This window comes from Platalea leucorodia (genome assembly GCF_965183815.1).
Source record: "Platalea leucorodia genome assembly, chromosome: 2".
In the NCBI taxonomy this organism is placed as follows: Eukaryota; Metazoa; Chordata; class Aves; order Pelecaniformes; family Threskiornithidae; genus Platalea; species Platalea leucorodia.
In genome coordinates, this window is record NC_138824.1 from 23,635,961 (window position 1) to 23,662,386 (window position 26,426).

General features: G+C 46.6%; 1 protein-coding gene across 1 annotated transcript in view; it reads left to right on the forward strand.

Annotated features, from left to right (window-relative positions):
- MTUS2 (microtubule associated scaffold protein 2) overlaps positions 1–25,185 on the forward strand; it is a gene marked incomplete at both ends in the record, with an annotated part of 197,474 nt that extends 172,289 nt beyond the window's left edge. The window contains 7 exons of the mRNA XM_082305018.1: positions 5,211–5,425; positions 11,174–11,279; positions 13,137–13,210; positions 14,827–14,925; positions 16,352–16,471; positions 19,093–19,190; positions 24,969–25,185. Of these exons, the coding sequence (XP_082161144.1) occupies positions 5,211–5,425; positions 11,174–11,279; positions 13,137–13,210; positions 14,827–14,925; positions 16,352–16,471; positions 19,093–19,190; positions 24,969–25,185 (929 nt within the window). The remainder of the gene's footprint in view (positions 1–5,210; positions 5,426–11,173; positions 11,280–13,136; positions 13,211–14,826; positions 14,926–16,351; positions 16,472–19,092; positions 19,191–24,968) is intronic.
- Between the last annotated feature and the right edge of the window lie 1,241 nt (positions 25,186–26,426).

Consider the following 26,426-nt stretch of genomic DNA (forward strand, 5'->3'; position numbering starts at 1 on the left):
TCAGTAAAGCAAGGCTGGACTAGCCAGGGTTGATACAGGCAGTGTCCACAACATTTAGTTGTTTAGGCAATAGCTCTAATTCAGAATTATGATTTAGGTGCTGAATGTGCTTGGGTTTGAAAGCACACAGTCTTTGTTAAATTCGACAGAAACTGCAGGATTCTGCTATACAAAGCAATGAAACTGCGAGATATAATCCACTGTTCAGAAAAGTCAGAATATATTTTAAGGAAATCTCTTTTGGTAAATAAAACCACTGCTGAAGCAGTAGCAGTGATGGAGCATGTGTAAAACAGCCTACGGAGACCTGCACCCTTCTGGAGCCAGGCAAAATACTTAGGTTCTGATAACACCCTCCACCTTTACCCCTAACAGGGCTATGAACTATCGCACCTCATCTGAAACCAGCATGCAGTGAAACAGGAAAGTGCTTCTTCCTTCCCAGCCCTGAGGAGGAATGTGGCCTCTATAAACGCTGAGGGACTTGTTATTTTATGCAGTAAGATTTGCTCGTATATTGTGCTAGAAATACCAAGGCTAGAAAAACATGACAAGCAATTGTTCTGTACTCAAGACACCCATCTTTATAAATTATAAATATAAGCACTTTTCAGCTGCAACACTGAGACTCCTGGAATAAAGAGGTTTTGAACACCGGCTGTTTCCCTTCAAACTAATGGAAATTAAATGTCAGAATTACCTGCTCCTTTGCTGTCAGACAAATGACGTGAAGTGAGTTGAGAGGAGGTATAGAGATGCATAAAAACCTAGATGAATGGAAGACGATCAGATGTCAAGTTTAAAGTTTGGATTATCTGCGTTCACAAGAGTTCAAAAGCCAAAGCCTGCGTGCCACCTCCTCCTGGATATACCTCCCAGTCAGAGGACCCTTAACCTGAGTGAGGTTGCTGTGGTTTGTCTGTGAATCTGTGGCCAAGGGTCATGAGGAAGAGCAGAGTCTGCATGGTTTGCCGTCACTTTTGGGCAAGAGCCCATTTCTCATGTCAGAAGCAGACGGTCCCTATGTGAGGCCGCATGACAGCAGCCCCCCGCTTCCCATGGGAGTTACCCCCCTGAATGCAAAGTGCCAGGGCTGGGGAGGCTGGGCTGCAGCTCAGGCTGGATGGGTGCAGGAAGATCAGGCCGTTAGTGAAATCGCCCTTTCCCTCACCTTCCCAGCCCAGCCTGAAATGGGTTTTGCTCATCTGTTGCGCACTGTAAAAGCCACTCGGTGCTCGGGGAGTAGGGAAGCAGTGGCAGCCGCTCTTGTTTAACGCAGCATGCTGTCATCCCGGGAAGTGCCATGTTATGTCAGAGTCATTTCCAGCCTGTAAGCAGCAATTGAAATACCTACAGAGAAGCAAAAAGAAAACTGAGGTGTAACTCTTCTCAATAGCAGCTGATAGCAGTTGTGCTCTGTTTGTCTTGTGCCATTTGTTCCCTGCCAGTATTGCATTCATATAGCTTTTCTAGTGAATTTTTTTTCTACAAAAGGAGCTCACTTTTACAGTACCCATATCCCAATGTCTGAAAGCAAAATTCACTGTTTTCCAGCAACATCAGTGGGTCTTCTGTTCAGGCATCTGTTGTCGGGGCCCTGCTGGAGGCGATTCAGCCTGGTTCACCAGAACCACCTGCTGAAGCTGCAGCTGGCTAAACGCTGGCTCCAGCAAGGCAGGCTCTCCCGCGCTGGTTCCTGCTCCCCAGCTGGGTAAGGGAGCCACAGACCTTCTGTTGGGCTGCACGGATGATGCCTTCTGCTACTCCTGTCCCAGTAGAGCCCAAAGGTCCATCTCCTGTCTAAGAAGAGACTCAGTCTTTCCTCATCAGTCCTTGGCCTCATTTGTCTTGGTCTGGGAGACTGTGGTAGGGATTACTCCTTCCCGTTAGAAGTGTTTGATATTCAGTGTAGGGCAGATTTCCTGGGCAATGGCCTCATTTTCTGCCTCCAGTAGCATTTTTGAATGTGTGGGGAACGTGCCATGCAGACACTCTTTCCCTGCTTTTCTCTTCCCTTCATTTTGCACCTGCATCAGGGTTTCATTTTCAAGAAGCAAATAGTTTTGTGTTTCAGGTTACAGAAAGTGTTTCAGATGGACTTTCTTTTGGTTAGAGCATGTCATTTCTGTCTAATATCTTTATCAATGATCTGGATGAGGGGATCAAGTGCACCCTCAGTAAGTTTGCAGACAACACCAAGTTGGGTGGGAGTGTTGATCTGCTGGAGGGTAGGAAGGCCCTGCAGAGGGACCTGGACAGGCTGGATTGATGGGCCAGGGCCAACTGTATGAGGTTCAACAAGGCTAAGTGCTGAGTCCTGCACAACAACCCCATGCAACGCTACAGGCTTGGGGAGGAGTGGCTGGAGAGCTGCCTGGCATAAAAGGACCTGGGGGTGTTGGTCGACAGCTGGCTGAATATGAGGCGGCAATGTGCTCAAGTGGCCAAGAAGGCCAATGGCATCCTGGCTTGTATCAGGAATAGTGTGGCCAGCAGGACCAGGGAGGTGATAGTGCCCCTGTACTCGGCACTGGTGAGGCTGCACCTCGAATACTGTGTTCAGTTTTGGGCCCCTCACTACAAGAAGGACACCGAGGTGCTGGAGCGTGTCCAGAGGAGGGCAATGAAGCTGGTGAAGGGTCTGGAGCACAAGTCTTAGGAGGAGAGGCTGAGGGAGCTGGGGTTGTTTAGCCTGGAGAAGAGGAGGCTGAGGGGAGACCTTATCGCTCTCTGTAACTACCTGAAAGGAGGTTGTAGCGAGGTAGGGGTTGGTCTCTTCTCCCAAGTAACAAGTGATAGGACAAGAGGAAATGGCCTCAAGTTGTGCCAGGGGAGGTTTAGGTTGGATATTAGGAAAAATTTCTTCCCTGAAAGGGTTGTCAAGCATTGGAAGAGGCTGCCCAGGGAAGTGATTTAATGCCCATCGCTGGGGGTATTAAAAGACGTGTGGATGTGGTGCTTAGGGACATGGTTTAGTGGTGGACTTGGCAGTGCTAGGTTACCGGTTGGACTCAATGATCTTAAAGGTCTTTTCCAACCTAAATGATTCTGTGATTCTATGATTTCATTGCCCAGCCCTTCCTGTGTGCTGGGTAATCTCATTAGAGAGGCTGGAGAGAGACGGGGTTCATTACAGCTCCAATTTAAAGCTTGAGTAAGTTTGAATTCTACTGAACACAGAGCTGCAAGCGTTATCCCTTGTCCTCCAGCTCTGGGATCGCTTTGCGTGCCAAATAAAAGCAAAAAGCAAGAGAGAGGGTTTAGAGCTATAATCCAAACTGCCAAGAGACAAGACATTTCAGCTAATCACCACATGAATTGCACTGTTCCATTTTGGGTATGAGGCAGGTGGGAAATCTTTCTATGTGCTGCTGCTGCGGTGCTAAGCTCACTGGTTCAGGCTCGCTTTCTCTCTTTCTGTAAGGAGCAGAGAGCTTGAAAGGGACACAAGAGTCCCTCTTAGTGCTCCAGAAAACATCAGGATCAGAACAGGACCCCAGTAGTGATATGTCTGAACATACTGAGCAAGTCTGGGTATTGTTGTCCAGTAAGTGTGGAAGCAGAGCTCTAAACAGGGTGAAAAATAGCTCTGTGGGGAAGGAGATGGTTAGCTTGGGTGCACAAACCACCTCGCATGGATGTACCTAACCTGGGCTGTGGTTACAGCCATAGGTCACTGACAAATTGTTGCTAACCTGAAAAAAAATGAGCAGAGTCTGATATCACAGTAGAAAGAGACAGGAAAACACAGGGGTTTTTGCCACGGACATTGAGCAAATGTAAGATGGCAGTCATAGGATAAATATGTTTTTGAAACATTCAGAAGTTGTCTACTCAGGGAGACAGCTGCTTCCAGTTCACTAATTTACAACACCGTACAGGTCTGTGCATGGCACGTGCATTTTGAAAGGCAAAGGAAGAATGAGTGGCTAATACAGACGGTATATTCAAAAGGTGATCATTTTTCTAAACCAGCTATGGGTCTAAATCAGGAAGGAGGTCTGGCAGTGCCATTAAAAACACCTCTCATCTTCTCTAGTGTTGTTCTGAATGTTATGGTCGTGATGATTTTAATCAGTTCTTACCTGTTAGATCTTTGCAAATGAGCAAACTTGCTCTCTAAATGTAGTTTGGCTGACCTTGTCCAACTTGCATCAGGTCTTCAATATCTGGATTGATTGCAACTGTTCTTCAGCAAAGCAAAAGGCTGAGGACACAGTGTTCATGACACTGCTGTCCTGGGACCCAGGGAACAATATAGGTGAGGAACCAAATGGGGAAATAGACTGAATATCCTTGACTTGATGGAACGGTTGGAGACGCACATCCTGAAACTAGTTGTAGACATGGTTGTGAATTCAGAGACACGGTCACTGGATTAGTTCATAAAAGTAAAAATTTCACATTTTCTGATTGCCTTCAGTACTGGCCTTTCATTTGCGCTCTCTGATTCCATGAAGCACACAAGATAGTGGTTTGAATATAAAAATATTTTAAGCAAGTGTGCATTAATGGGTTCAAGAGCTCCTTGTTGGAGCTGGTGCGAAAGACAGGTTTATGGGGTGAGCAGTTTCTCGCAGCTGGAAAATGGGATGTATGAGATGCATCTCCTTCTCCCGGTCAAGTGGTCAATCACAGCCCCTGCATGATGTGCACAGGATGCGCCTCGAGGGCCCAGGCATCTTCTGCCACCTTGGCACATCACTGGAAGTGAGGACTTAGCCAAGACTGGCTTGAGAGAAGGAGATAAGGAAAATCTTGTATCCGAGTTGAAAGGCTTTCCGTCAAGTGATTGTGTCACATGCTGTTTCATATATCCAAGGCAAAGTAAAAGCCCCAAACCCTCAATCTGTGATTCCGAGACTCTGCTGGCTAGGAAGGGACATCCAGTCACCCTGCAGTCCATGGAGTTCCCTACTTTATTATTATTATTATTATTATTATTATTATTATACTTCATCAGACCCCAATTTTGCACGGGCTTTTGCATACTCTGCCAGTACCTCTATTTAAACAAATGCATGTGTGTATATGTGTGTGAGAGAGCGGGAGAGAAAGAGAAGCAACAGTGAGAGCTTGTTGGTGGCTGAGATTCATGGGAGCCCCAGAGTCGGCGAGAACCACTGTGCTCAGTGCTGTACAAGCAGATCTGATGCCACTGTTTGCTCCCGAGGAATTCAGAGCCTGACTGTATGGTCTTGTCTCTGCAGCCCTCAACACAGCAAGATGGAAGAAACTACAGAGCGAGAAGGAGGAGCTGGAGAGGTGCTTTGAGGAGGAGGTGAAGCGGCTTCGCAGGCAGCAGCAGGAGGAGCTGCAGGCACTGGAGCAGCGGCTGCAGGAGGAGTACAACACCAAGAGGGAGAGCCTGCAGGAGCAGCACAGGCTGCAGCTGGAGCAAGCCAAATTGCAGCATCAGGATCAGGTCAGTCTCCGCCTGTTCCCTTTGAAGAGTAGAAGACCATGCCAGTACTGAGTGGGTTCAGGTGATGAAATACATTGAACACTCCAACATGAAGACACTGGTAACAACCCGATGACTGGAAAAATATATTCCTGACTATCTTTACTGCTCTTCCTCCCTATTATTCCTATTGGTATTTCTACATAGTAGTATATTACATTACCATGTCTTGTCTTCACATGCTTCCAGATGTTTTACAACACAAATATTAAGACTAGTTCTGCTCCCCACACATACTTGCTCCCCAGCCCACCTATTGTAGTCAATTTATATGAAACCAAGGGTTGAACAAAAAGTCTCCTCAACACAGGTAAGACCAGCAAAGCCCTACTCATCGTTATTTGCAATGCTAGTTAAAGGGCAGTACAGTGAAGCGATAGGGCCGATGCAACACATAGCCTGAACATCAAGCAGGTAGATACACTCCATGTTCCCTGATTTCTGCTCCACTGTTTAGTCTAATCTCTTAGATTGTACATCCCAAGTGTTTCTCCTTGCTTTGCTTTCTGTATGTAGGTAGGAATACTCTCACATGCAGCTACTTTAGCCTTATTTTTAACAGCCGGAGTGAACAAACGCTGTAACTCACCTATGGACACCTCTCACATAGTGGCAGAACATCCTGCTCTGGATTATGGCAATAATGCCTTTACCTGGCCTTTTCTTATTTTGCACTCAGTGAGCAGCAGATACAGTTCTGATTTTTCCAGCTGCAACTCTTACCCATTGCCCAGCACCACAGTTTGTGAGGGCTTTTCTCACATGAGTATCTGCCGCAACCAGGTGCGCTCTGCAATCTGTGCTGTCAGGCTTTGACATGCCACAGCCCCCACTGCCATGGGTATGCCACCCAGGCGTCTGATGCAGCGCAAGGGCCAGTTGCCTGCGAAACGTGAGCTCAACCAACAGACCCCGTTTGCCAGCGTCGTTCTCTCCAACCTGGGGATTTTACTGATGCTCAGGGCAGCTGGAGGTGGTAGAGAGTGAATTTTTCACTCTCTGAGGCAATGTAAATTGGCAGCAACAGTGCAGTGCAGATGTGGTCTGTGAGATGGATGTATGTGACCTAAGGTCAAGGAGAAGGTTTTATGTCTGCATGCTCTGTATCTCAGGGTATCTCCAGTGTGCATTTCGGGGCTGCTGCCTGAAGCAGCAGCCCATGGCTGGGGCTCCAGAGCTGCTGCTCCCCCCCTGCTCGCTCCCGGGGAGCGGGCTGACAGCAGGCGCTGCAGCGGGGTGCAGAGCTCAGACGTGTCCCATGGAGTTCCCAAGGACAATGACAGCACTTGCTGTGGGCTCAGAAGCAAAGCAGCCCCATCAGCAGAGCCTGTGCCCAAGCTAATTTAGACCATTTAAGAGGTAAAGTCTGGTGCAGCACTGTGCAGCCATAGCTGAAGCATCTCCAGGAGCCAGGGAAAGGGGCTAGCCTGCACGCAGCTCACAGGAGAGGAGAGCACCAACACAGCACAGCAGAGAGGGCAGCCGTCTGTCTTTAAGGTCAACTATTTGTAAAAAGGGAAATGACACCATTTACTGCCTGTACTTGATGTACTGTAAAACACTCCTGGGATGGGAGTGCAAATACAAACCAAGATGGTGACAGTTTTATGATGTCACTCATGTCACAGCTGCCTGGTGTTAGATTTATTGTGTAGCAGCAATGGTACTCAGGGGCTGGGTGCAGTGTGGTCCTCACTGGCACGTGGGTCAGACAGCCGTGTGGGACAGACACACGGCATCCCAGCCAGTGCCCCAGAGTGCCCTGGGTACCGTCGTGCAATTTCATTTGATTCTTTGGCGGGGGGACAGGAGTTGAAGAACTCTCACTGGATTTTGCCTATTTTAATTGCTGTGCCTGCTAGTTGTTACTGATTTGCAGGCTTGTAACATGCAACACAAAGGCTTTATGCAACTGGGCTGTTTTGTCCCAGACAAACTACGTTTTTCTATTAGTGCGTTGATTTTCAAAGATGCATTAGAAGGTCCTGTCAAATAGGCTTTTGTGTTCTAAACCAGATTTTTCAAAATCTTTCTCTGTACATGCTTAGAAGCTGTGCTGAGCCACGTCTTTTGGTTCTCATTTCAGTTTATGCAAGATGGTTTTCTTGCAATGCCCCTCAAATTTTCTGCTCTGTTTTCTGATATGAAGGAGGAGTGGTATTCCCAAAAGCCTTGGCTTTTTTTTCCTTTCACTGTGTCAGTATGTCAGTTTGCCTAGTGGAAGATATTGGCTCTAGCTGCAAGCCTTGCCTCTTCTGGATCCCCAGGCATTAACATTTGTGGAGGAATTTGTTCCGCGAGTTAATTTTTTGCTGAGATAGTTTATGGCTTATCTCTGCTATTCCTTGAAGTGTTTCTGCAAGCTTCCAGGACCACAAGAACAGATGGTGGTTTTTTTCCCCTCAAGTTAATCAGTGCAAGAAAGGGTGATATAGGCCACCACAGGACTTGACTGGAAGTATACTTATTTTTCTCATGTTCTCACCTATTGTGATTCTATTCATCACCACACAGAAGCAATGGAAACACATCTTTCCTTCTGTGAGGCAAACAGTTCTCTCTTCTCCAGCCGTTTGGTTTGCTCCAAAGCTCTTTGCTCCCTGAATTACTGAAGATAACACAAACATTTCTCTCCACTGCTTTGAAAGTGCTGCTGTGACCCTAGTATCTCAGAGTTTAAGACCATCTTTTTAATCCATGGTTCCATTAGCATCTCATGATGAGTTTTAGCAGGTTTTCCCTTTCAATTCCTACTCCACCATACGCCCATCCTGTGTCGAGTGGTCTTGGATCAGAGAAGGCTGACAGGCCGGGTTGGAAAGCTGCTCACCAGCAATGTTTTTTGGCAAAGGAAAAGAACTTTTGTTAGTCTAGGAACCAAGGTGCACGAGGAATAAGGGTTCGTAACAGCTGCTGACCCAAAGGGTTTGTAATCCTCTGGTTCTTCCTTCCCTGTTTGGAGGAAGAGGAGAAGTGTTCAGCTCAGAGAATGACAAAATGAGCAAGCCTGCTCGAGGGACTGGAGTCGTTCAGCTCTGATGCTGCTGAGCTGGCGCTGATCCCGGCCAGCATTAGAGCAGAGGCACCTAACCCATGAGCTAAAGAGCTCTTACGCTGGACATGAGAAGAGCCTTGTCCTTGAGCTGTCCATCTGCGTAGGGGAATTTGAGCTTGCATTGATGAAGGCAATAACAACAACAGCAAAATCCTTTTAACCATGGATCTGCATGTATTTCTGTATCCACACATCTAATCTGGAAGTTAGTCATCCCACTTTCATGGTTTCCAGTCACAACTTGGTCTTGCACACTGTATTGCTGTAGTCACCATTTAGTTTAGTATCAGATAGCTGTTGTTTCTTTGGATACACAGTTGTCAGGTTTTGGAGGCTCAGCTGTCTCCGAGGAGGTGAGGCAGCTCTTTCAGCATAGCAGAGCATGAGAACCAAACTCCTCACAAACCGGTCGTGTGTGCCAATGCATCTCATATCTCCTTGCAGCTAAGGGCGAAATTGCAAAATAAAGGTTGCGATCCTGGCTTGCCAGTGTTTCTCGATTGAGCTACTCAGCTCAAGCTGTTTTGTCCACCGACTTATTGAACTTCTGCCACTAGAGCCTCCTCTTGATTTTATTTTATCAAGCCTTAAAAATCCCACCTGAGCTTCTATTTATAGCCAGAAATAACCATGACATGGGTTAAGTTGATCAAGCCTATAGAATAAGTTAGTGGCGAAGTTGGAATTAGCATCCAAGAGACCTGCTTCCCAGTGCCAAGTAGACTATCTGCTATGAAAAATTGCAGACAGGAGACCACACTGGAAAATTAAAGAGAGTCATTTGGGATGTGGATATGAAACACACAGAAGACAGAAAAATCCCTGCAGACCATTTGGAACATATTTAATTGGCTGTATAGACAAATAACCTGCCAAGGATGGTGGCAGGGAAAGGAGACCCCTTCACCTTCTGAAAGTGTTGGAGTTGAGCGTAATCATTCCTGTGGGGTGCTGCTCAGCTAGGAAGCAATTAGAGTATGAATAAAGACTTAAGCAAGGGCGAGGTAAAGAACATGGCAATGCTCATGAGGTTTCAGCGCACAGACATCATATACAAGGACGTTGTGCTCTGGGAAAAGTCAAGTGATAGTCCCTATCCCATTAGTAGCCCACTGAGTCATCTAGCCCCCCTTTCCCTGCTCTTTCATGCAATATATCAGCAGGCTGAGTCCCCATTGTTTTGCAAACAGTTCTTCACCACTGAGTTGTCTCCCACATTATTATGAAAATGAGTTTGGATAATTTTAAATTCTGTGTTAAATGCCTATCTTTCATTCTAAGAGCATGTTTTCTCCAATACGGTTGGAAATTTTGCTTCTGTTGGGTAATCTAACACATATGTTTGACAGTTAAATGCAGTGAAATAACATTTATTCCAGTCAAGACATGCTCAGCTGCAGTAACTTTCTACCATTATTTAACGTAACAGTGAGCAAAAGAGCTGTTTAAAGTCAAGTCACTTTGCAATGAACAGCTGTTTCATTGTAAAAATAAGATAGTTTGATCCTCTGCATTGCTAGATATCACAGATAATGTGTTAAATGTAGGGAATATGATCGCTGTGATTACAAAACCCAGAAAAGCAAATTGATGCATTGCATTTGGAAACTGCTCTGGACCACTGACTTAAACTTGATCACTGCTTCTCACTGTATTTTCTTTAATGATGCATATCAAAACACCATCATTAGGGATCTCACTTTGCCTTTAGCCAAGTCTAGTAACAAACAATGTACTGAAGAAGTCCCAAACCCATCGGGTGCACAGGAACACCGGCTGCCCACGGCCCTGTTCCAGCTGCATCCCCCGCTCCCGTGACGGCTGTGTGCAGCGTGTGCGGTGCAGTTTGTTGGGCAATTTGCAGCAGCAGGACCTCTTTCTGGCCTCAATATTAGATCAGGAACAAGTTTTGTGGCCTCACTGTCATCTTGCTTACTTCCACACCAACCTGAAAACTCTTGTGTCTGCACTGAAAAAGATGCTGTCCTATCTTTCATCAGTTTATTGGATGCAGACTCAAAATACATGATTCAGGAGGATATAGGAATTTGGGTATTGATGACTTTGTAGGATACTCTTTTTCAAGTAAACGTGTGGTAGACTGCAATTAATTTTTCATACCCACTGATAATAATTTCAATGTTTCTCTAGAAATAAATATTTTACAACTATCAATAATTCATAAGCACTTTCCATGGAAGTTAATTCAAGACCTTACAATAAAGATCATTGCAGCAAAATGCCTTGAAGGCAAAAACCAGGATGGCTCAGAACCGTGCATGTTTATCTGACCATCAGAGGGAGCCAGGTCATTAATATAATTGAGATTAATGGAACGTTGAGATTTCTGAGCATTTTATAAATGGCTTCTTCACTTAACGGCTTTTCGGTCTTTTGCTTTCTTATGTACCTCTTTTACCACCATTAAGTTAAAAGAACAAAAATACTATCAGCAGTGACCACAGGCTACCACTCAAGGCATCAGCATCCCTGTTTTGTAATGAATAGAACTGGCTCAGGTGTTGGAAGTGTCATGCTCAGTAGATCTCTTTTTACTGTTTCCAGCTCACTGGAACTCTCTAGCAGTGGCTTGTCAGTGTGTCACAGCATGTCTAATCGTGTGTCCATTTCTCCATTCATTGTCATTGGAACAGGTGGAAGATATCACAGCTGTACACGAAGCTGCAATGTTGCAGTTGGAAAATAACCACATAGTCGCCATTACGGTACTGCAGGATGAGAACGACTGCAAGATTCAAGGTAAGCCAAAGACAAGCCAGTGGCTACAGAGCTTTTCCAGAGCAGGAATTAGTGCTGTAGAGAGATTGTGTAGCCTGGATTTTCTTCCTCCAGAGCAGATGATACAGAAAATTTGTGTTGGTCTAGTGCTTTCACATGGGGTGGACCACCAGGTTCATGCTAGGGGTGAGGGACAGCTGTGTGCAGCGTGTACAGCATCTAACTTGGACCTGAGACTATCTGAGGGGTCTTTGGGCCAAAGACAAGGCTTTCTCCATCAGTCGCTGAACATAGAGTCCAAATTCCGCCTCACTTCACACACAGACTTTTCTCAAGAGCCTAATCCTCAGGTGTTCAGGAGGCCAGAGCTCATTGAACATCTCTGAATTTAGGTGCTTAAATGCCTACACTGCTTCTGAAAACAAGACTCGTCATTTTCAGTAGCAAAAGTCTGAGCATGCTGAGCAGACCAAAGCCACATGCTGGTGCAAATCTGCACCTCAGCGCTGTTATCTTTATTTTGTGCTATGGTTTTTCCATGGGATTTGATGCTGCAGACAGAGCTGTTTCCTCCCTACCAGTTCAGTATCTAAATACAAGTCTGTGTCCATGCTGTAGCTGACATTTAACAGTTATCTGTACAATCTCTCTCTTTTTTTTTTTTACACATAAGCATGAGGGTCTAATTTTTAAATAGCTCTAGTAGGTTTTCCCACAACTTTCCCCAAACTGAGCCATAGTGCTTAGCTCTGCATTGTGTCAATTAGAGACACAGTCCAGAGCATAACATGAGCTGAGAACAGTCTGTTCCCCTCTCCTGTAGGCAGAGATGGTATCTAGCATACCATTTTTAAATTAACATATACAATTTTTAAAATTAAAGAAAAAAAAAAAAGTTGTTCCTTGCTTGAGGATGTTCTTATCTGTCCATTTTTGTTAGTATTTTCTGACAATAAAACTTGGCTGTGGTTTATCAAGGCTCTGGTGGCCAAAGTTTGTGCTGCCTGCTCCTGGTGCGGGTATGAAATGCCCTCCTGTGCCTGGAAAAGGCATTGCAGCAGCTGTGGTCTGGTGCGCTGTACAGAGCACTAGAGCGTTAGTATTGTTACTGCTGGTATTGTGGCTAGTGAGCAATGGTTAGAGGGCAGAGCCCCATGGGGCTGGGGGTAAAGACACAAAAAACCAGAGTGGCCATATACTAAAAAGGTAGGTGCTACTACTCTACTGAATGACAGTTTGATGCCACTGGTTTAGAGATTAAACTTTATTCCACTTTAGTTATTAAACTTTTGGTTATTATTAAGTCCAGGGTGAGTTGTTCTTGTAGTGAAACCTTTAATCATGTAATATAAATAGATGACTTTTTTGTCGTCAGGCTCTGTCAGTCTCACTAATGGAATAAACCTCACAGGTCATCTGCTGCAGCTCCTGGAGAAGCACTGTTATTTGCATTTTTGCATCTGAGTTGCTGCCCCCCCCCAATCTCCCCAAAGAAATTGCAACCCAAGCTTTTAAATGTATCATCTAATTTAAAAATCTTTGATTTGGGGAGACTCACTCTGACCTGGTAAATGACCCATTGTCAGACTGACCCTTTTCAGATCAGAGCCCCCGGGAGCTGGGAATTCTGAGCAGTTCTGAAAAATCAGAATCTGGTCACATAGAAATAGAGGTACCTGCAACCAGTGAAAGATCAGGAAATCCTGATCCTCAAAACAATTCACCTAAGGTCACAGAGTATATTACTACCAGTTTCCTACTCAACCTCCATGCCCTAAAACTGCATTCCGAATTGCACTTGGCTCACGATGTCTGTTCCCTCGGACCCTGGTTTGCTGAACTTCACTTAGCAATGTCATGTCTGTGTATCTTCCCCAGAACTGAATACTGCTCACAAACTGGAAAAGGCACAATTAGAAGAGAATTTTGAAAAACTGCGGCTGTCACTCCAGGTTAGCAGTTTCATTATTTCCCACCCCTGGAACGATGCTGCGGAGCAGCTGATGGGGCACCCTCAGCCCTGTTGCCAGCTGCCAGCACACCAGGCTGTTGCTTCTTACCAGCTATACTGCTTCTCGTCCTCCACCTGTCCAAACTGGGATCCAGCAGCAAAGGTGCCCTCTCAGGTTTTTATTTCTCCCTTGGCTGGTTCAGCAAAATACTATCTGAAGGAGAAGAGAGGGCAAACCTAAAGGGAAGAAAAGGCAGCTGGATAAAGCAAAGAAAGGTCCTTTTGACCCTGCTGACTGCTGGCCCAGCACAAGGAGCAAAGCTGAGCTCTTCACTGCATGGTGGGGAGAGCTCTGGCACCTGCGGTGGCTGTGAGCATCACCTTGTCTACATAGTACCCTCCGGCAGGCACCCCTGGGGCTCGGAAGTGCTGACCTCTGCCTGCCTGGCCCTGTGCCTGTGCTTTAAACTCTTCTCCGCTGCCTGAATGTGGGGGAGCTGGTCCCACAGCGTAGACACATCTCCATTCCCACAGGAGGGCAATGCGGTCCCTGATGAGGGGTGCCCCAGGGCTGGTCCTGCTGGGCAGCCAGGCTATGGCAGGCCATGGTCAGCCCTGCACATCACATCTCCCACCTCCCACTATTTAACACCAAGCTCAAGATCATCTTGGCTTTTTCAGTCCTTCTAATGACTCCATGCTGTTCTCACTCTCTAGATGAAGAAATCCCAAGGAGAGGAGGGCAGAAACTTGCCCCTGTGATTCACGCTAAGTTTGGAAAACTTGTGTGAACAAGTAAAGATGCCACAGCAAATAATAAAAGCTCTGTTTGATTTTGTAGACAGAGGTGAATTACAATTTTTAAAACCCCTGACTAGCACTTACTGTTGCACACAGCAACTGTCACTGCCTTCCTCATGCGGCTGTGACAGTTTGAGGCATGTCAGCAGTTTTGCAATAAGCACTGATGTAATGCTACAGCCAAGAAATTACATATATGAAAGATAAGAATACCAGTTTCACAGCAACTGTGGGGTTTACAGGTGTTTTATATAGAGAGGTACCAGGTATGCCTTTGATGGTAACAGAAATATGATTGCTTAAAATAACATGTTGTTCCGGTGTATAGCTCTGAGATGAAACGACGATCATTCAGAGTCTACACCACTAACTCATTTTTGCTTGTTACCATGTTAGAAGCCTAAAAGGTGAAGGAAGCAAGGATGGGGTATCTACCACCTCATTCAGACTCTAAGGACTGTACAAATGATCTCTTTCATGCCCGTGATATGAATGCCAGCTCTCTTAAGGAAGGACATGCTCATTCTCATCCAGCCCAAGGTGATGGGGTGACTTAGCATAAAAGACATTTCATGAACTAGTGCCAGCCAGTGTCAGCCAGCTGCAGGCATTGCAGGGATTTCGGGATTCCCTGAGGCACTGGGTTATCAGAAACCCCACTGTATGTTCAAGTGGCCTTTAAAAAAATACCACCTTGCGGGGGTTTCTGAGCCTTATTCAGCTCCCCTGCTGGTTTCAGAGTGCAGATTGACTTGTATGAATATAAGACGGGGTGATAACACGGTTGGTGTGTTCATTGGTGTGTCTCCCCTCCAGGACCAGATAGACACCCTCACCTTCCAGAACCAATCTCTTAAGGCCAAAGCAGACCGATTTGAAGAGGCCCTGAAGAAAAACACAGAGGAACAACTGAAGGTAGATGGCAACTATAACTATCCAGTCATCAAGATACATGTTTCTAAGTATGACTGACATCATGCAATTCAGTGGATAGAAATGGGATCCTTACCCCAGGGACTGGGGGGCAGGTCCCAACCGAGACCCCAAATCTTGAGGTTTGAGGAGAAGTCGGACACTTTAGCTTAGGTCCATCATTTTCTGCGTTTACTTCTTCTTTATTCTTTCACCCAGCATTTGTAGCTCTGTTTCCAAAACGTTTCATGAACTCTGTCTAGTATGTCCTTACTGCTGTCTATTCTTCTTTCTCTTCTTCCTTTCTTTCTCTTTACTTTTGTCTCTTCACATTTAGATTTCTCTTTTTGTGCCTTCTGAACCAACTTCTTTGATATCCTCTGTATTCCCTCATTTTTTTCTGGGCTTGCAGGGGACAGGACTGTCATATGAAGTATTTATTCAACTGCTGTCTATTGGGGCCATGCTGTTTATTTACAGTGTGTAAGTGAACATGCACTGCAATTATTTATCTGAAATGAAATAACCCTGAAATGACCCTCCAAAAAGAGTTTTCCTTTAACTTGGGGTGTTTCGCTGGGTTCACAGCACAACCCCATGGGCAGCTGTATCAACATGACAGAGGGGACAGAATGAAAATAGTGGGTTGAGCAAGGGGCTCAGTGAGTTTTTAGATGAGAGAACTCCTTAGGAAAGGAGCGCAAATGTTTGAAATAAGTTCAGCCATGGGAAACAGGTAGCACCAGTCCCGTTCCATCTCTGCTGCAGTATTTAATTTACCTGAAAGGACAAATTCTGCTGTGTCACAGTGATGTTAATGCCAAGTACCACCAGGCAGTTCACTGGAGTGAGTTACACTGGGAAAAATCCAGAACAGCTTAAGTCAGCGACAGTATTTCATCAGGATAATTCAGAGCACATCTGTCACCCATGAGTTGAGCCCTAGTATCCCCTACATCTGAAGTTCTCGAGCAGAGGAGGAACTTCTTCCCACCAGATCTGATCTTTGTTAACAGGCGCTGTGAAGCAGTGCTGCAGGCAAGGCAGAACACTGTCGTTTTTCACCTCCAGCCCCCTTGTCCAGTTTCCTCAGTTTCATGTTTGTACTTTTCCCAAGCCAAAATCCCTAGACAACCATAAAACACCTCATGCAGTTCCCAAGCTATGAGTAGGAATGAGGTTGCTGAACAACCTGGCATCCCATCCTTCTAGCCATTAGGCCGGTGAAAAGAAAGGTACCATTGGCTATCCAGCCAAAGGGATGGTCTAGGAGAGAATATCAGGGTTCAGATGGGCTGGGGAGGCCCAAGTCCAGGTGGGTTTCACATCACTGAGACTCCTAAACCACCGGGTACATTGAGAAAACTTCATCATATGGCTGAAGATGCATTTATGGCTGACATATCCAAATCACTGGTATGTTTCCTAGATTGTACGAGCTCCATACCTGCACTTAGAAAAAGATCTGAAGAGCTTAAAACATGTTCTGGAAATGAAGAACCATCAGATTCACCAACAGGAGAAGATGATTATGGAGCTAGAAAAACAGGTGAGTTGTTATTTTTCCTCCAGAGGAGACATCACAGAGGTAAAAAAGTAAAAGTTTGGCTACAGCAGATGAACTTAAAAGGGGTGAGAAAACACATGAGGTTGGGGCAAGACACAGTCAAAGAGGTTCATAAATGGCTACATATTGTGTTGTTCCACTGTCAACCTACATAGCTGCTTCTACTATACCATGCATCGGGTTTTCACTCAGAAATTGGGATCTTTCTTTTCCCATTCCTTCGCCCATCTGTGATGATACCCTTGATTTCTCCCACACAGCCGATGATCTGTATTGCTTTTTCATGCAGTACCTGCTCACTCTGTTATGTTAGACAGTGAGGTGAGTGGTGTAGGAAGAATGGAGGAAGAGGAACGTTGTGGTACTCCAGGGCTTCATTTTGTACACCGCCCTGCACCATATGCCCCTACAGGAGTCGCGTAATCATTTAGGGCTGGAGAGGGCAAGTGGGGGAAGATCAAGCCGTGTGTGTCTTGCTGCTGCTCTTGCAGGCATTTAGGGAGCTCCCAGCTGCGTGTGTGAATTAGCCATATTCAGCAAGGAGAGGTCTCTCCAACCCTAAAGTAATGCTCTTCTTCAGCCTACGCTGTTTTCTCACCCTTTGCTTGTGGGGGTCCCTAACGAAGAACTCCCCAGTTCACCATCAATTACATTTTTTATTGGAAAGGGGATTCATTTTGTAAGGCATAACCTACAGTGACAATAAACATACAGTGTGGTGACAGGGTGAGGCACTACCTCAGCTGGGGAGCCAGGACAGCTGGTTCAGCACAGCATTCAGCAAGATTTGTTTCCATTTACAGGGAACTTTGAGAACTCAGATGATTATTTTGCTGAACAGATGCTTGAGTAAGTGGATATAGAGAAAAGTGCCTCTTTACAACTGAGGCTTGTTAACTGCACTCCTTCCAACACGCTGCTCCTGGAGCTAAGCCAGCATCTGAAAACATGCACTGTAGTGTTATATGGAAAAAAAAATAAACAACAGCCTACATGGTTCCTGGTCATTTAGCTGCTTTTGCTAATTAACCACATACGAGCACACAGTCCTGCTCCTGCCCTTTATCACAGTAAAACACTGGCTCTACTGTGGTCCAAAAGCAAAAGTGCTTTCTGTTTAAAGACCTACCTTTGTAAGTGCCAGAACATCTACAGGGCATCTCCGAATGCTCTGAAAGATGGGGTGCCTCATAAAGGAGCAGGAGGGCATTTCAAATACAGGGTCAGGCTTGGCTCCTTGTCTGCTGAAAGGGAGTCTGGAAATGGAGGTGGCAGGATCGGAGTGGTATAGAGCAAGGGTTGCAGCGGAGAGGGGAGGAGACACACAGGTCTTCTCCCATGCTTCATGTTGGCATAGCTACTACTTAGTAAAACTATTGAGGAAGCAGAGAAGGTGCCCGTGATGCTGATTCCTCTCTCACAGCGCTTCGAAATGGGGCCAGAATCCTTGTTCTGCTATAAAACAAAATATACTGGGGTAGGCCAGAATATCTGAGGATCGGGAGTATCCTTTACAGTTACCTGCATAGACTGGAAACCACTGCATAAAACTGATGCCTCCACCATAAAGTGTGAGTTATTGCTAACTCCAGTGCACAATATTTTAGTTCTTTATAAAAGGTGGGGAAATTCAATAACTGAGCTCACACAGAGATAAGGTTACCCTGTGATACCTTGTTTTCTTCCAAAAGTGTTGAATTCAGCAAAATTCAAACTGCTGGAAAACCAAGAACTAGGGTGATAAAGTATGTCAAATTCAAAACTTGGGTAAAACAGGGCACCTGAGGCTATGGTACATGCCTATAAACATCTTACTGATGTTTTAATACACTGCTATTGACATCCTCAAACTCTGTCCTTGAACTGTCCTGAGTAAAAGCTACCTACACTTGGGATAGGATTCATTTCACTTAATTGTAGCTTAAAGTTAAATTTCTGGTTTAAGCCTGTCATTTAAGCCGACACTGTCAGCAGTGAAGGGAAGTGTCTCCAAACGGCAGCCCACCTCATGTGAATGCAGCAGCAGTCCAAGGCTGCTGCTGGGCGTAATCTGCCCTGGTGGGTAACTCCTTCCTCCCCATAGCCAGGGAATCATAATCCTAGAGGTTGGATGCCACACATTTATGTCAATGAGGTTAGTTGAGCTGGGTGATGCACATCATACCACCTCACACTCCTCCTTCATTGCTAGACTGACCGCTCACCACAGCGCTCTTTCCATGCTGGGCATCGCCATGCTCCTCAAGGGCCACCAGCTCCATGTCCAAGAACAACAGCTGGTAACGCTGGCTCCCGATGGATGAAAGTCGTGGGGGCACCACCGAGGATGATGTTTTATTTGCGCTGGACAAGACTAAGACCCTCCTCCTCCTCAGTTAGAAGTAGGGGCTAGTTCAGCTTTGCCTTCACTCAATGCTCTGCTGATGACCCCACTTACTTCACCAGTATGATGTGGTGTGAGTCAGACCGCTAAGTCTCAGCTGCAGTCAAGATGACCACCTCCATCTATCCTCAAATTTTGCACTAGGGACAAATAAAGAACAAATCCTCTTGGATCACATGTTGGGCTTTCTTCAGACTTAACAAACCTTTTTTCGTTGCAGGCTGAAAAAAATCTAAAACTGGAAGAAAAAATCACCATGCTGCAACAGCAGAACGAAGAACTCAGAGCCAGGATTGAGCAAAATACTGTTATAACAAGGTTTGTGCTGATATTTGCAATCTGTCTGAGCTTGAAAGGACACTGCAGATCTTAACTGCCCAAGGCTGACACTTATTTCAGAAGGAGAAAAACTTATTTCCTCCTGGAAGTGTATTGGTGTCCTGACTTGCTTGTTTTATAAAAGATCCTTTTTATATCGGGGTTTGCTTGCTTTAACTTAAGGAAGGCCACATATCTGTCTGTGTGTTTCCATGATTTTGACAGGATGCTGAGAGCAAAGTTGCCAGTGGCTTCTGACCTCCATGTCAGTGCCCTGAGACCCGTTAGTCAGTGGGTAACGAGGGTGGGAAATGGGGCAATTTCAGGAGAGACATCCTAACAATGGCACTGTCACCCAGGCGGGGTTATACTTCGGTGAGTTTTTTCACCTGCACTGTCTGTTTGCACCCTTGTCACAAACTGACAAGGGTGACAAAGCTCCTTGTGTTAGGTGGTATAGAAATAGAGAAGGGTAGGACAGTCCTTGTCCCAGATAGTTTATAGTCTGCTGTAAGGCAAGAGACCGCAGCTGGAGCCAGGCAGAAGGGGTAGCAGGGGGAGATGCTAGAGCTGAACTTGTCCCAGCACACCAGCTGCCTAGCTGTCATTGTTGCCAGAAATTATGCCATTGGCCTAAAATGCAATTTAATTTTTGGCTGACTTCTTAAAGCTTCAGCATCTCATCTCTGATTTTAGTTTTTGTCTTTCTACTGTCTCCTTTATTAGTGATTCAGCCTTTAAAAATTGTCTCCTGCGTGTAGATCTTTTAAAAAGGCAGCATTGCTTGTACTAACATTCAGATTGGGGTGAGGATTATGTTTCCTCTCACCTGATTGTAAATACCTGTAACACACATGTCACTGTCTGCGGTGGGCGTCTATAGCCTTTCTGTGCTTGGGGAGGAAAAACAGGAATTTTTAAGGTCTGGTTCACCAGACCAGTTTGAGACACCTGCTTTTGGGCTGGATGAATTGTGGTCTGGAAGTGGCAGTGTCTCTCCACACTTGTGACAGCAGCCAGGGTGCCTGGTTCAGTGCTTGGCGTCTCTGCCTTGCAGCTACCTGCCTCTGGCTGGGCAAATCCACTCCCTGACGGCGGCCGGCTGCAGCACTTTGGCTCTTGCCTGTAACTATGTAGGTACTGGTTTCAAAGAACATCTTTTGGGAGAAATTCTGAATTTCAGGTCAGTCTGGAAAGCCAGTTTAGAGGACAGTCATTTTCAACAGTAATAGTTTGGGGATAGCTATAGGGACAGCTACAGGGACAGGGTCAGCCAGGGCTTTAAAGTCGGAGTTATTAAAACATGCATTTTCCTGGCAGCAGTAGCCACCCCGACTGCTCATTTGTGTTGTCCCGGCACTGCCTGGGAAGTGCAGCGTGAACGAGCTCGGGGAGCTGCCCTTGCTGGGGAACGGCGTGGATTAGAGCTATTGCTGCCGATCTGCAGTTTGGGTGCCCGTGCGGCTGTGGCAGCCCAGCAGCAGCGAGAGGAGGGAGGGGACAGGAGGGATGGGAGCCAGAGCAAAGCCAGCCTTTGCAGCACAGCCAGGAGGGGGGTCCTGGAGGCACTGGGGGCTGAGGGGTGCACCACAGAGACACTTCCAATCATAGCCAAGGGCAGGTACAAAGGAAGGGAGAAGAGCCTTGCAGGTAAGATCATGCACCAGCTTTGGACACAGGAGCTTTACAGAGCCTCTGCTAGGACTTCCCCAAGCACTTCAATAAATCATCTGATTTCCCAGCATCTTGGATTCTCCCTCCAAATCAGCCAGCATATTTTTGGTCCTTTAGACTGGGGGTGTTTGAGGAACGGTAGTTTCCAGCACCCTAGAGATGAAGATGGCCAGGAGGGTATCTGTTCTCTGTTGGCATAGCCCAGGTGCCTACTGACCTCTGGGCCTTTTGGGAGAGGCTTTAATGTGAGTCAAGGGCACAACTCAAGCACCTTCCCCTGCATCCCCATCACACTGGTGTGCCCCTGCACACCTTTGTGGTTTTATGGCTGTGATTTGTTACAGCTGCTCAAATTGTCGGGAGGCTGGCAGAGGAACATGTCTGATCGCAAGTCTGCAGTGCTGGGGATAAAGGTTTCCTTAGCTGGGTTAGGTCTAAATTGGAACATATATCTCAAGATACAAACTTACATAGCGAGAACACATTTGCTTTTACATTGCCTTTCTTCCTTCTGCCAAAATGATGAAGATGGGCTGAATGGGCAACTGTATCTTTTATAAGCAGTGATGCTGCATCTGTCCATCTCCCTCCCCGTGGTGCAGCAGAGGCAGACACATGTTGGCTGAGCTGGAGGTGGAGGCTTTGCTGAAGGATGTTGGCACTGCTGGCTGCACAAGCTGCATCTGTCTCCGAGAGGCATGAAGCTGGGTCTGCCTGTGTCCGGTCACGTCACGCCACGTCAGGTGTCACAGCATAAATTCCCAGTGCAATGTGTACGAGGCTAAAATAAGGGATGCGACAAGCAGCAGCTCCTTTCCCCATCCATGTGTCAAAGCAGGTCTCTCTGGAGGACGTGTCCGCGTGCTCCATGGCATGTTCATGGGCACCTGGCTGCAAGGCTCTTTTCTGCTCAAGCATCTCCCTACTTACCTGCAGGTCATGCGTATCACTTGCAGTCTGCCTCTGCCAGCAAACTGCAGTGTGTGTTAGGGCCAGAAAGGCTGTTCTGTGACAGACTCCAGAGGACACTGCGATACTGTGCGTCGTGCTGTACCTCTGGCAAGCAGTGTTGAACGTAAAGGAGGCTGATACAGGCTGAGGGGCTGTGGTCTGCGCTTCCCTCCTGTCCAGGCAGTGCCTTCAGCAGAGGAGGGAGCTGAGCCCTTCACCGTGCTCTGAAGTCTGTGCTGGTGTGAGTAGCCTGTTCCCAGTACCCAGATGAGCTTTACCAGCTTAGAGAGCCAATCGCACACTAACAAACAGCTACACAAATGCAGGGAAGACATGTTTTTTTTTTTTTTTTCTCTCAGCGAATGCTGACTGGAAAAGAATGTAGTGGGGCTTTGTGTATAACTTTTATGGCCTGTCTTGTTAGACACTGCAAAAGAAGAAGTAATTCCATGTGTAGCAAGAGGTTTTCTATGGAGTTATTTCTCCAGGGTAAGTTCCCATGTGGACTTTCTTGTGCCTGTTAGACCGTGAGCTCATGCCACAGCTGGTTCCCCCATGAGACTGTGAATAGGATTTTCTTCCTCTACCAGGCAAGCAGCTTTCTGAAAACTTCTGCCAACTTGTGTCTTTTAATCCTTTGACTCTGCTAGCTGCTGCTTCATGGTTCAGAACTTCCAGGGGAGTGGGAGAAGAACAGACATATTCCTGATCACCTGAGCTCCATTTCTGTAGGAACCAAGGCTAAAAAGCAGAAATTCTTTTAAAATGTCTTTTAAACAACATCAGAAATGCCAACCTCATCCTCTCAGAGACTTTTGATGACACAAAGACAGTGTACCAGCAGTCCATGACAGCTGCTATGGGCTTCAGGCTATACCCAGGAGTTGTGCGTGTGTGCATCCAAAAGCCACACCGAGCTGCTGCTGAATCCTGGAAATACCTAGCGGGGAGGTTAGGTGCCTCCCTGTTTATTTCTAAAAATCCTAGGTTGCCTGTAAATCAGATTAGGTACATGCCCAGAGCTGCCCCAGGCTGATCACATCAGGACCTGGCTCCTGCCAAAGCGTAATGGGGCTGCAGAAGCCAGGTGTTCCTGCATGCATCCTCCGGGACAGTGGTGTTCCCAGAACATGCCCAAAACACATCTTCATCAGGTCCCACAGTCTGCCTGCACTGCCCCATTTCTCCTAAAACCAGTCACCTGGTTAGATGAGAGCAGACTCTCTGAGGTTGTGGTGCCCACAGGAGATTTCCATGCCCCACCTCCCAAAAAACCATGAGGTTATAGGGCATTCTGGGGGAAACACCTCCCTGGTCCTTGCTGGTGAAGTTTCGCTGGCGTTGGAGTTAGGAATAGAGGGTTTGTTAGGACGAAGGAGGAAGGAGCTGGAGAAGGACCCATAGCCTCATGATCATTTACAGAGGAGAGGGAAAGCCTCAAAGCTGAGCTACATCCTGCATCAGGACATCAGCTAAAATGGGGAGCACGGAGAGCGCAGACTCCTTCCCTTTGCATGCAGTGGCAGCTGGTTTGAAGAGTCAGGGATGCAATTGCTCGCTCTCGCCTCTTTGCTCTTGCTCTGCCACTTCCCAAATGCTCTCTTGCTCACGGCACAGCTTTGGTGGCAGGGTTGAGAAACAAGGGTGAGAGTTACAGCTGTCCACAGAGTTGGGACTTCGGATTTTTGTCCTCAATCAGACAGAAAAAGGCCTAAACCCTAGGACTGTCCCGCTCTGGGGACTGCTCCAGCTGCTGTGCTGCTCTGGAAAAAATGCGGCAGCATTGCAAGCACTTCTGGGTTGTGAAACACCACAGGGCAAAGGTGGCTGGAGCCAGGCATTGAAGGGGGCAAGCAGGATTTAAGGGACCCACCTGCACTTTGTGCTGCTTATTGGTTATCTGCAGGGGTGCCATTGCTTGGGCAGGCCATGTTGGGTTGGTCTCTGAAGCCCCTTGTCTTCCTGGTGCAGGAACAGAAGCCCTGGCCAAGGGATTGCATGTGCAGGGCAGGGAGCACAAGTGCCCGCTGACCCAGGGCTCTGGGATCCATCTGGGGGTGGGTTTGGCTCCATGGAGGTTTATGGGCACATTCCCAGGTAGAAACCATTGTGCCAATGAACAGGTTGTGCAAAGAGAGGCCACAACCCCATGCTGGGCACCTGCTTCCTCCATGTGCTGAACGGGGGGAGATAACACCCCAATCAGCTTCATTGCATGGTAGCTCTCAGGGGGCCAAAACCAACTCAGCCACAGGCAAATATTGGTGAGAAGAGGACGCCTGAAACCACTGTGTCCACCTACATCCCCAAGCTAAGTATCTGAGGCCAGCTCTGAACTCCTCTCCAGATGGCAGTGGCCAAGGCTGGGCATGAGGGTGGGACTGGCATGGAGCTGGTGTGCTCTGCAGTACCGAGTGCCCACCATGGGGATCGTCGGGGTGCTCTTCAGCTCCCGCCCTGCTCACAAACCCACGGCCTCCCAGGGAAGGCCCGTGCAGGGGGAGAGCGCGAGTGTGCTTTATCTCAGCCTAAATTTCCAGTTACCCTCTCCATCCCCTCTGTCCATGGAGAATCCTGTTCTTGCAGTGCACTGCAGCCTTGCGTTTTTCCTACTTTCAACTATACAAATATGCTAAATTTTTCTTTTAAGAATTTCCAATTTTTACTCTATTTTCTATATGGGAAAATGGCCATTTCTAAAGTGTCTGGAGTATGTGGTCAATGTACAAAGCCCTTGGCACGCCATACATGATGCTGACAGTTGCATGAGGCCATGGAGGCTCATCCCATCTAAGGTTTGGCAGCTGAGCTGCCTCAGAGAGGTGTAGAGCAAAGACGCAGGCGCATCCAGAAGCAGAGTCAGACACTGGGGGCAGCTGTGACTTGTGGAGACGCCTTTCTTGCCGGGCAGTGAAGAGACCTGGGGACAGCTGTGCCCCAGCTTGGGCAGCTCAGTTACAGCCCTAGGGGCAGGGGGATGGGATGGGATGGGATGGGATGGGATGGGATGGGATGGGATGGGATGGGATGGGATGGGATGGAGGGAGGTGCTTGGGGTCCTGCCTGGCCCTGCCTCTTGTGCAGCACTGGCTACATTAATGCCACCATCTTCACTCTGGTGCACCTTACATGTTGTCCTGCTTCCCTCTCCAGGCAATTGTCAGAGGAGAACGCTAATCTTCAAGAATACGTTGAGAAAGAAGTGGAGGAGAAGAAGAAGCTGAGCAGGACTAACGAAGAGCTCCTCTGGAAGCTGCAGGAGGGAGATGCCGTGAGCCCCGTGAAACTCCCACCCACATCGTCCACTTCTTTTTATCGCTGCGAATCAGGGAACTCCTCTCCAGCAAAAGTCAGAACCTTGCGGCGATGATTCGGCACCTGCGCGCCGAAGGTCCCCTGCCTTTTACGCATTTCCAATCTGCTAAATGTTACCATCCAAGGAAGTATTACCATCAACAGGCGCCCAGGGTTCATGGCTGCAAGCATGCTCATAGCTTTACGCTAGGCAGGGTACTCTTATAGTCCCCATATAGGAGCTCTTGGTTCTGACATGTTGATTAGGGTAGCAAACAAGATGATAGCAAAAAGCTGGGACAGCAGAAAGTTAGGATAGCAAAACGTTTCGTTTGATGTGTTAACATTTTAACTATGGTTAGAGCCAAAAGTTGGAAATACTATATTAATGGTTCATCAGAATGAACTTTTGCTGCAGTATTTCAGGTTAGTTACAAATACAGTACAAGTTGTGAATATTTCTGTATATGTGTCTGTGTTTATATACATGTACGTATTGTACCTTTATACCTACATATAGACGCACACACATATATATGTAGTTGAAGATGTTCTGAATTGCATTTTTTTATATTATTGGATACTACTAAGTGCTGATATATTTTCATTACAGTCAGCAGTTTTCTAACTCGTGCCTAAGACTTGTATCTAAACGAAATGCATTTCTGTTTAGCCTCCCAGGAATATTTATACCCAACCTAGAAGAAAGTTACACAGAAGTAGAAGCGCCTTCCAAGTGACCACCAAGTGGTACTCTATGTAACATGAACACCAGCGACTTTGAAATTCTGAGACAGTACTGCCTTCGAAACCATCACCTTTGCATTGAACACCAGACAAGATACGCATACCATTCACTGCTTTTTAACTCTTAGCATCAATAATGTAAGTGGAGATAGGCTAGAGATGAGAAACCTGAGGGTTTTAGCAAATTTGATAGAGGTTACTGGTTAACGTGTTTCAATTTTAGTGTCTTTAAATCCTAGTTAGATCTTACCTTGTTTTAACTTGTCCTGGTTTGGATACAACCAAAATTTCTGGTTGTAGGTTCCTGTCCATTTTGATTTATTTCAAGTCCCATAAGCAAGAAGGAGAAAAGCAGCTGTTCATCCTTGACCTTTGCTGGCCAAGAGGTTTCCAGTATTAGGATGAGATACCGGGCGCGTGCTAGGGCTCTAGCTTCCTTCCATCTGCAACACCAAATAGAGCACAGTGGACTGCATGGGCGCAAATGAGGTCAGAATTTCTTTCCTTCCACACATATATATTATTTCACATTGCTAAAGTTTACCCAAAGTTACAGAGCACTTTTAAGAT